The sequence below is a fragment of the Carlito syrichta genome, unplaced genomic scaffold, assembly GCF_000164805.1.
Source record: "Carlito syrichta isolate Samal-C Ts95f unplaced genomic scaffold, Tarsius_syrichta-2.0.1 Scaffold293294, whole genome shotgun sequence".
Taxonomy (NCBI): Eukaryota; Metazoa; Chordata; class Mammalia; order Primates; family Tarsiidae; genus Carlito; species Carlito syrichta.
The window spans coordinates 1,073-12,750 of record NW_007237390.1 but is presented as its reverse complement, the minus strand read 5'-3'; the positions used below and the strand labels follow the sequence as shown (position 1 = coordinate 12,750).

The window sequence follows — 11,678 nt, the reverse complement described above, 5'->3', positions numbered from 1 at the left end:
GGAGACAAAAGTCCAAATTCTCCATTTATTAGACTTGTCATTTCTGAGTTAACAGATCTTCAATCGAATCAAGGAATGGAAAGATTAGTGCCAACACAGCCACACACAGATACGTACCCATAGACACACACATACACACAAATTCAAAAATCCCACAATAACACGTCTTGACTTCTGGAAGAAAGTTATCTTCACCCAGGGAGACGAGGTTTCTGTAGTTCTGCAGCATCACGTTCTTGTAGAAAACCCTCTGGGCAGGGTCTAGGCGTTTCCACTCGTCCCGAGAGAATACTATGGCCACATCCTTGAATGTCAACCGTCCCTAGAATGAAAAACACATTTCACCAAGTGACTATGCGGTGAATTCTGCTTTTCACATAAAATGAGAAGAGGAGTGAATGGTACGAGTAGATTCAATGGAGGTGAAATGGCGGACACATCCACGTAGTGATAATGTGACATCTGTATTTGGTCTTCATCTCTCTTTCCTGACAAGAAATCACTTGGAATGTTTGGAGCAAGAAGTATCTTTCTGTATGCGAATACAACCACCTGGTTATTACCAGAAAGATTAAGGCAGAATTAGAGGATTGAGACTTCCAGCCCCATCATTCAACACTGTATGAAGGGAAGAGCCACTCAAGATTCAGTTGAACACAGTAGCCAATAATGTAAACAGTCACACCTACAAATGAAGCCTCCAGAAAAATAGGAAATTAAAAAAGGGAGTTTGGGACAGGCAGATATGCAGAGGCTCCTTGAGAAAGGGGCATACCCAAAGTGGGCATGGAAGCTCAGAGCCCATTCCTGCCCAATAGCTTGCCTATGCCTGGCTTGCCCAGTAGCTTGCCTATGCCCGGCTGTTCATGTGTGTACTTTGTGATAGTCCTTAAAGTGAATGGGCAAATTTAAGTGAAGTGTTTCCTTGAGTTCTGTGAGACACTCCAGCAAATTAAATAACCTCAAAAAGGGGGTCATGAAAATTTATGACTTATAGCCAGTGAGAAGCAAAGGCCACAACCTGTTTGCCAACGGCTCTGAAGTAGGTGCACTTTTGTTGGACTCAGCCCCTATGCCTGTGGGATCTTACACTCTGTTCAGGTAGATAGTATCAGAACTGCATTGAATGAGAGGACACCCAGCTGGGTCCACTGCAGAATTGCTTGCTTGGTGTGTGGTAGAAAACCTCCATCTGGAATACTGGAAGTGTTCGGTGCTGTGAGAATATAGAAGAAAAATATGGAGTCTTCTTTTTCCTATATTCTCATATATAAGGTATTTTGGAGCACATTATCTTTGCCTAATTGATTTATTAGTTTTTCTTAAGTATGAATATCCCAGTTTTCTGGACAATGCAATAAATGTACAATTAAAAAACCAACACAAGTTTATGTCTATAGAAATGTTAGATATTATGTCTAACACACCAGCGACATCAGTCTCTCAATGAGCTAGAACATGAGTGGTATTTTCAGAGATGACAATGTCCACTGCTGCTTTAAGGAAAGAATCTTAAAACTGTGACGACAACAGCAGTAGGAAAGACAGACATTTGAGAACAGTGGCCATGATTCTAACTCCTTTAGACGTACTAACTTATGTGACATAACAGCCTATGAGAGAAAGCTCTGTTCCCATCTTACTGAGGAGAAAAGATTGTGTCTCCTTTGTCTCCATATAAGAGTCACACACAATGTAAGAAACTCGCCTCATATTAATGAGCTAAAAATGATAGCACAAGTACCTACACTCAGCTGTCTAGGAATTACATTAGTCCTAAATCATCAAATAGTAAAAGAAACAGGTATGCTTTCTGAGAGAGCAGCTGGGAACTCAAGGCCCTGAATGATCCTTCTAAAACGATACCCAGGATGTTTAAAATGTTAAAGCATTAAGCACGGCTACATGATCAAGAGCCTTCAGATTTTTCATTAAACAATCCTAATTTTAAGAGTACAAGAGAAAGCAGGGGTCAGTATAGCTGTCCGTGGTCCTGCAAGGGTGGTAAGTTTGAAATAATTCATTAATTTACTAATGTCTACTAAGGTCCAATGGATTTCCAATGTTTTTCCAATATCCTTTTAGGTAACATGTGTCAGTGGCTGCCCACAGCTCTTTCGTTTACCATTCTACTCTGAGTGACTAACATATAGATTGGGCTAAATAGTTTCTTGTTATTGAACTGGCTAAAAAAAGAGTCTTGTGCTTAAAAATGTCCCAGTCCTTAAGGTGCTACACTATGGCTGAATTCCCTGAACTATCGTGAAATGAGGTTTAAGAAATAAACTATAAGAAATAATTAGAGTGCTGGCAGTGGTGGCTCACACCCGTAATCCCAGCGATTTGGGAGGCGGACGTGAGAGGATTGCCTGAGACTAGGAATTCGGATCAGCCTGGGCAACATGGCGAGACTTCGTCTCTACAATAAATACACTGGCCAGGTGTGATGGCACACACCTGTGGTTCCAGCTACTTGGAAGGCTGAGGTGGAAGGATCACTGAGCCCAGAAGGTTGAGGCTGCAGTGGTTGTGAGCGAGCCACTGCACTCTAGCCTGGGCAACAGAGTGAGACTCCGACTACAAAAATAATAATAATAATAATAATCAGAGAATGCAGAGTATAATTATGTGGGGGCAGAATTAGTAACACAATATATTAATCTGGCCTAGTTCAATTAATATTTTATGAAAAAATATACTTTAAAATATTAGAGGTAAGAGAATTTAAACTGGAAGTAGAACCAAAAGTTCAAAGATGATGAAATATTGATATTGATTTAATGTAAAGTGATGTCTAGAACATATTGTAGAAAGTAAGGTGTGTCTCTGTATAATTTAACCCTTTGCACTCAGAGACATCTTGTGGATCACCTATCAGTAATTTAACCACACTATTTTTTGTATTAGCGAAAACTAATATAAACTATTAAATAGTATAGCATTGGAACCAAGTATTTTACTATAATGATATTTGGTTAACAATGGAATTTTGGACACTGAAGAACTTATTTATGACAAAACATAAAAAGTTTATATCTTATATTTTTCTCAAATATGGTAATGTGTGAAACAGTCCCCAAAGTGCATCGTAGGTTCACTGATACATGTTGTGCAATGTAATTTGTTGGACATCAACCACCTGGTGTTTTTCTATTCGACCAGACAGTAAAGCCTCGTTTTCTTCCTACCACATTAACAATATGTAACTCATTGCCCAGTCTGTGCATCACCGTGAAAGCACTTCACATATCCTCTTTCTACATAACACCAGCTCATTTTTTTAAACATATATCTCATTATATATTCCATCTCTTTATTTGCATTTTTGCACAATTTGAATGGAAAACTTCAAGGAAATATACATTTTTGAAAAACTTGTGCTTGCATAAGTGTGTCCTGTATAATCACCAGCAATCTCTTTATGTCTACTGAGAGGGGACATCTGACTGGTTTGCTACATTTACGATGTTCCCTCACAGGGGACATCAGAGTGCAAAGGACTCAAGAAGTATAATATGGTTTGCACACAGTTGGAATACATCCAGCTTACAAGTGACTTATCTCAAAGAACTCTACTGGAGCCAAATGAGGTTACCAAGACACCAAACCACTTCCTTTGTTACAATGCCACACCTATACAAAGAAATCCATGTAAAAGTTCAATTTAAACACTGAAATAGGGAATTTCTCACTGGAAACCCATGTAGAATCAAAAGATAGAATAAAGAAAAAAGGAATATGGGTTTTGCATAAAAATGCAAATTTCCCGATGAAGGAAAACCATCCTTGGAAGAAAGCTGATTCAATTCAGTTACAAAACCACTTTTGAATGACTGTATTCCTCAGTGGGGAGTAACTGTTTCCCTTGCCGGTGAGAAGAGGCCTTTTCTCACAGGTTGCACTGTAAAACAAATCAGTAAGTTCTCCAATACACAATAATTCTGCCACTATTCTTGCCACTCCCAAGAGCAGGAGCAGGAAAGAGACGAAAAGAAATGTTCAGAAATCAAATTATTCAACTCTTTTACATAAATATTGTAAATGTCCTAAAAATTTAATTTTCGCCTTCATGAAAATGAAGATCACCATGAGCAGGAGATCTAGTGAACAACCCTGTTAGGTATTTGCCTGATTCGTCCATATCAGGTATTCCTGGCAATTCTAAACACTCTACAGTGTTTAGAATGCAAAACTTAAGAGACTCACCCCATGTAAGAAAGGTCCTGTCCTAGCACACAGCCCTTTAAACCTCCAGTTGGACACAATAAACATGCCAGTACATCACAGTGCACCAACGGCCTCTACCCTGTGTCACTATTGGTTGAGCCTAGGGAAAGAAATCAACTTGTCAGGACAAGAATCTCCTCTCTTCTTTGAAGCCAGGATTTTAAGGAGATTCCTCATGGCCAATAAGATGTCAAAGGGCCTGGCATGTTTTTAGACTCATCTAATCACTTAAAGAGCTGGCTTTGTTTGAAAGGGAATGATCAGTAGAAAGCATTATGGAGGAAGTGTTCAGAGGTGCAGCCCAAAGAAATGATGTATGTGGAACAGACTAGGAGACGGTTATGTTCATCTTGATGTTAGGATTTTTGATGTGTTGATTATGCTTACCTGTATTATCCTATGTATGTCTTCTAATACCAAGTCCTCCAAGATAAGCTGCTCGCAGTCAAGAAGAACTACCTCAACAGCAAAGAGCCCTGATTCCCAAACGTGGTCAGGGTCACTGACTGACCCATGTTGAGTTCTTTTAGAGCAAGTACTGTTCCATCCTTTATATTTTCAGAGCAGACTACTACTCAATGTGTTATTATGCTTACTCTAGAAGTAGAATCCTCCCTTCTCTGACCCACTGGAGTGGGCTCCCCAAACCTTATAAGGTTGCCTTCAGGGAGGCTAACCAACAACAACCTCTGCGAAGGAAGCCAGATAGTAAAAGCTGGGTAGTGAAATGCCAAGGTTCCAACAGCTGATAATAAGGTATACAAAGGAAAAGGAAACATGACCCATTCAAATAAATCACCACACACTTATACTAAAGAAACTGAGATATGTGAATTACCAGACAAAGATATAAGAGTTCCAAAAATGCTCAGTGAGAGTACACATAGACAACTTCAGGAAATCAGAAAACGATGTATGAACAAAATGAAATTATCAACAAAAAGATAGAAACTATTCAGAAGAATCACAGAAATCCTAAACCTGAAAATACGCAACTAAATTGAAAAAGACACTACAGTGGTTTAAAAACAGACTAGACCAGGTACAAGAAATAAATAGAGAACAGACAAAAGAGGGGACATAAAGAAAAAATGAAAAAGGAAAAAGAGAATTATGAAACACCATCATGTGTCAAACTAACAATAAATAAATGAAACAGATAACTATCAAGTACGTACCAACATAATAGTTAGCCTTGAAAAAATGAATAAATCTCTAGAAATATACAACCTACCAAGACTGAGTCAAGAAGAAATAAAAAATCTGTACATAACTGTAAGTAGTAATGAGATTTAAGTATTTAAAAAAAAAAAACAACTCTCCAGTTGGACAAAACAGTGCAATAAAATAAAATGAATAAAAAATAAGCCAGGTACACTAACACATGTCTATCGTCCCAGCGACTCAGGAGGCTGAGGTAGCTTGGAAGACAAGGCTACAGTAAGCCATAACCATGCCACTGCACTCCAGCCCGGGTGACAGAGTGAGATCCTGACTCAAAAATAAACAAACAACACTCCCAACAAAGAGACCAGTAACAGATGCATAATTCATCCTCACTTCACAATTCTTGCAAACATTTGATGAAAAATTAACACTAATCCTTCTAAAACGGTTCCAAGTAATAAAAGAGGGAATCAAAAAAACTCACTCTTGAGCCCACCATTGCTCTGATACCATTCACGCAATATATGCCAAGAATACAAAACTACAGACTAATCCTGTTTAAATATTGATGAAAAAGTCCTCAGATAGGTGCAGTGGCTCATGCCTGTAATCCTAGCACTTTAGGAGGCAGAAGTGAGAGGAATGCGTAAATGTGGGTTTGAACCTGGGCAACTTGGTGAGACATTAGTTACCTCCAGGAACTTCCACATGTCCAGCTATCCTGTCATTCTCTGAACCCTGTCCTTTTGGGTTTTCATAGAAGCTTCATTAAATAAGCAGGAATAATGAAATCACTGCCATTGGTGATCAAATTAAATTTCATCTCTTCTCCCTCTGGTAGTTGAGTGGAGTTGTAAAACCCAACTCTTCAATCCTGCCTTACATTCCGGTGATGTTATTTATTTATTTATTTATTTATTTATTAACTTGTTTATTTTTGAGTTGGAGTCTTCCTCCGTTATCCAGGCTGGAGTGCAGTGGCACACTCACAGCCAGCCCAGCAATAATCCTTCCATCCCGGCCTTCCAACTAGTCAGAACTACAGATGTGCACTACCATGCCTGGCTCAGTTTTTCATTTATTGTAGTGTTGAGGTCTCACCAAGTTGTCCGGGCTTGTCTCAAATCCATGGTTGTAGGCAATCAACTCACCTTGGCCTCCAAAAGTCCTGGGATGACAGGCTGAGCCACCAAGCCTGGTCCCAGTGAAGCCTCTTAGTGGCTGCCCGCTACCAGCCAACACATTTGTATACAAATAATAAACACTCACAGCAGGTGTGGTGGCTCACATATGTAATTCCAGCACTTTGGGAGGCCGAGGCAACAGGATTGCGTGAGCCAAAGGGTTCGAGATCATCCTGGACACCTTGGCAAGATCTCATCTCTACAACAAATCAAAAAAAATTAGCTGGGTATGGTGGCACACGCCTGTGTTTTCAGCTGCTTGGAAGGCTCAAACGGAAAGATCACCTGCGCCTAGCAGGTCAAATATGCAGTGGCCACGAGTGTGCCACTGCACTTCAGCCGTGGTGTCAGAGTGAGACTCCACTCAAAACAAAAAAGTAAATAAATAAAACACACACACACATACTCTGGAGATTCTAAAGACTTTGGGCTTTTTTTCCAGGAAACAGGGTCAAAGATCAGGTATACGTAAACTCTCAAACATTAGATCTGAATTAAGGATACCACTGTGTAATAAGGGACTCTGTGAGGTCTTCTAAATCAAGATACTACAAACAAACAGATATACAAAAAAGACAAGAAGCATGAAGGAAAGATTTCTCTTTCAAACTAAAAAACTATATAATCTAAGAAGATACAACTGAGCATATAGTTTAAGAATAAAACCAAGAATAACTATAAAACAGCTCCTAAAATACATTTCCAGAAAATGGAGCAATGTATACAAATCCATCTTTTTAAAAATGTATCCATTCCATGAAGGAATAAAACAAGCTGAGACTCATAAGAAATAAAAGGGAAACACAAGGGGTTGCAATTTTCCGCAGATTTTCAAACTGTTAAAAAAACATGACAATAACTTTTGTTTAATGAGTGGGAGATCTCACATGGTGTTGGTGACAGATGACACCTTTGCAGCTCAGGGTAGAGACAGGATACTGCCAGATCTATCACTACAGGATATGCCCCATCCTAGAAGAACCAGCACTCTTTCAACTGTGTAACCTAGGAAGCCTCTGATATCTGGAATGAAGACTGCATGCCCAGAAGCAACCAGTGTGGCATTCTTTACTTTTCTTTTCCTTTTTTTGTGTGTGGAATTCTTTATATCAGTGAAAAGACTGAAAGACCCACCTGTCTTCATTCAGAGAATGCTCCAAGGATATAGAAGAGTGAGCCATCAATGTCTCTTAACTTTGAAACATGCAAATTTTCAAAATGTGCAGGTTAAAATACTGCAACACAAATTCACTTGCTATGGCTGGGCCCAGTGACCCAAAATCCCAGCACTTTGGAGGCGGTGGCGAGAAACTCCCTGAGCTCAGCCTGGGGAACTTGGTAAGACCTCATCTCTACAGTAAAATTTAAAAATTAGCTGGGCATGGTAGTGAACATCTGTAGTTCCGGCTACTTAGAAGGCTGAAGCAGAAGGATCTTCTGAGCCCAGCAGGTCAGGCTATGGTACGCCGTAAGTGAGACTCCGAGTCAAAAAAAAAAAAAACTCACAAAAACCTTTTAACCATGTAAAAATACATTCTGCAGGACTCTCATGAACTCTCCCCACAGAACAGAGAACAGTGGTTCCCCAGTGCAAAGTGAGAAGGCGTGGCTGGAAAGGAAAGATAATTTTTACTAGAAAACAAATGTATACGTCATATCATGTTTATAAGAAGAGAAATAAAATGCTTACCAATAATTGGAACAACAAGATTATGGTTTTATTCTCTCTAAAGGCAAATAAGTGCTGCTCCTAGGTCTTAGAAAAATTATAATCATCCTCACCTAAAACATATGTTACACAAGGGTCCCTAAAGGAACACCAGTGTCCCTTTGGTATGATCCTGTGAGTATAGTTTAATGGATCTCCTGTTGGTTGACATATTCTCTCATATATTAAAACAGATGATGGAATGAAACATCCTATGTCACTGAGGACCCTGACTCAACTTTCCATCCCATTCCCAGTCATTAAGAGTGAACTCAAAAGCACAATGCCTGCCTTGTTCAGCTTCAAATGTATTATCAAATCAGGCTCAAAATATTTACTCTCCTCAGTCTCGTATTCCAGAATTTACCAGATCCTTGTGCACACTGATGTATAACTGCCACATGCACATCCTCTAACCCTGATCTAGAGAGCTGATGTGACCCCAAGACAACCCTGTTGCCCAAAAGCTCTCATACCACAAGGCTCACACCCCGTCTCCATCCACATCTCAGTGAGCCCTTCCCAGGACCATGCTCCGTGGAACTTCCTCTCAAATTCACCTCACTAGGTCATGGGGAGATGGAATCTAGGTGGAGACAAGAGGGACTGAGGGAAGACGGGGTGTGTGAGCAGACAGGAGAGTAAGGATGTTTCAGACCCAGAGGGGATGAGTAACTCCAACGCCTGACATTTCACACAGGAAGGAGACAGGACAATCCACTGAGAAGGTCGCTTTACCGGAGAGAGAGCCATCCCTAATGGCTTTTCTTGACTCCTCCTCCGCTTCTGGGCTTCTTCATGCACCATGAGGCTTTAGGCGTCAATCCTAGATGGCAAAAACATACTGTTATTGCTCAGAATCAACACGTCCCTGTCCTATGCCTCAATCACACACAGCAGCGACCTCGCCCTTTGAAAGACTGTGTTTTGCTGCCCATTGCCCCAGAGGGAACACAAGGACAATAAACTCCTACAAAAAAAAACCAAGTGAGTTTTTTGGCCCCTTTCTTCAGAACCTGCTCCCCTCGTGGAGGAGCCTACACACTCGCTTCAGCAGTCGGGAGCTGGACTGGACTGAGTGCCCCTCCTGGAGACCCGGTCCTGATCAAATCCCATGAAGAGTACAGCCCTCCACCCACCTCTGTGTGGATCTCAGGCTGACGTCCGTCCTCAGAAATGGAGGACACAGGGCCTTGGTGCTCTATGCTGGAAAAGAAATCGAATCAACAGAGAACATTAGGCTGGGCCCAACCTATTTGAATGAAAGTATCTGGTAAGAGGGCATAAGAGATATTTTCCAAAACACCTCAGGACTCTAATGAGAAGCCAGGATTGAGCTCCTCTCAGGGGGCAGGCCCAGCCCACCTCCCACCTTCTGGTTCTGCTCTCACCTTGTCATCTTTTTGTCGCCAGGATTCAGACAGCGAGAGACAAGGGAAAAGGAAAAATCAAATGCAGAGCAGGCAATATGGACCAGAGGTCAGGCTGAGGGTGTGGCTGGAATGTCAACTGGGGACACGGGAAGGCACAGAAGCCTCCACCAGGAAGATGACATCATAAGAACGACCTGGGGAAGGAAGGGTATTTGCACCTGCAGCTGAGGGTCAGAGGGTTCTATGCAGAGGGACAGCCCAATTGAAAGGCCTGAGGCAGGAGCAGCTTCCACCGCAGGAATAGGGGAGAGCCCCGTGTGGCTGGAGCAGAGCGAGGAGATGGACAGAAGAGAGATGAAGCCAGAGGGGTCCTGGGCAGCAGATCAGGGAGGAACCAAAGCTCCAAACATTTTTCTCCCATACTTCAAAAAGGTTTTGGAAATATGCAATTCATCTTAAGTAAACAAACATTTTACCTTTTTCTATAAATAAATTGGCTCACAAATAATGTCACATCTTCTATATCTTAACTACATGTGAACAGTTTCAGCAAGGCCTAAGAAGAACAGGCTGGCCCTCATCTGAGATGTGCAGGATTGCAGGGAACGCGTTTGGAGTTTAGGAAGTTATTACTGGACACGTGAAGGGAGAGAAGATTGTTAGACATCCCATGAGAGTTTAGGGGACAGCTGGACCCAGGTTCAGGGGAGAGTTCTGCAGGCCTAATGGAGACATGCAGATCGGTTTAAATCCAGGAGATAAGATGACAAGGAAAGGCAGTGTGTGCAGACAGAAACGAGAAAATGTTCAAGGACTGAGGCGGGGTCATGCCACATTCAGAGAAAAGGAAGATCAGGAGACACCAGAAGAGGAAAGCAGGAAGTGACTAGGGAGGCAACAAGGAAATTAACACAAAGAGTTTCTAAATATTAATGGCATCTGCTCAAAGCCAAGATAACAGAGAAAGTGTTCATCCTGCCACATGCAGTTCATAGGCAAAAAAATGAAATCTTGGATTTAGAAATGGGAGGATACTGGGGACTGAAAAACAAAGGATCAGCGAAATGTTGGATGTGAAACCTTGATTCAAGGACGAATTCAAGGGTTCAAGCAAGAACTCAAAAAATGTAAGAAGTTTTTAATGCATTATGCTTGGAGCATAGAAGTGGGTAACTTACTACAGAGAAAAGTAGTTAGGAGAATCTTTTGTTTTAAAGATGAAAGAATGTAAAAAAAAAGGCAGTGTGTGTGTGTGTGCCTGTGTCTGTTTTAATGGACAACACCTCCATCTGAGTACGCTGATCCAAATAATTCCCTAGATGTAAAATTGATAATGCCTTGGAAGAAGTAGGCCATACTGTCTTGAGACTGCAAGGGAGGCTGGCACATGAGACACGATCATAGGGTCAGCAACAGCCAGGAGCAGGGACAGACCATTCCCAGTCACTATGGTGATCTCAGGCCTTGAGACAGGAGGTTGGGCAGGATGGAAAACATCCCTTCCCATCAGTGTATGAGATGCGAAAAACCCAAACTGCTGTGGCCACTCTCACACTCAATACCGAACACTTCACCTCTAGTGACCAAAATATGTGTATGTTTTTTCCCACCGTGACCAGTCCTCCAGTGAACTCCCAGCTGGGGGTCTTACAATTTATCTCAATTCTACCCCTATCTACAGGATAACATCAAACCCACACGTTAAAGGCTCAGTTCTACAAGGCTGCCCCTCACATGCAGGCATCATGGCCACTCTCTGACTCACCTCCTAAATATTGTGGTTTCTTCACCCCCTCCTTGGATTCAACTAAGTTACTAAGACAGTTCTTACAACCAGTTCTTCTGTATCCTTCTGTGAGCCACTCAGTAAAATAAATTTAACCAGGGGAGGGGGTAAGGAAAGTGTCATTTTTGTTTTGAACCAGAGTCTTACTCTGTCACCCAGGCTGGAGTGCAGTGGCATGCTCATGGCCACCACAACATCGACCTGCTGGGCTCAGACGATCTTTCCACTGCAGC

The 11,678-nt window shown here is 41.5% G+C and overlaps 1 protein-coding gene across 1 annotated transcript; it reads right to left on the bottom strand.

Annotated features, from left to right (window-relative positions):
- Positions 1 to 11: 11 nt before the first annotated feature.
- On the bottom strand, positions 12 to 9,112 carry LOC103256695 (zinc finger protein 480-like). Its single transcript, XM_008054474.1, has 2 exons — positions 9,025 to 9,112; positions 12 to 322 (listed from the first exon to the last, which is right to left on the bottom strand). Exons 1-2 carry the CDS (start codon positions 9,091 to 9,093, stop codon positions 38 to 40), a joined length of 354 nt encoding a protein of 117 aa, XP_008052665.1. The 5' UTR covers positions 9,094 to 9,112; the 3' UTR covers positions 12 to 37.
- Positions 9,113 to 11,678: the final 2,566 nt, after the last annotated feature.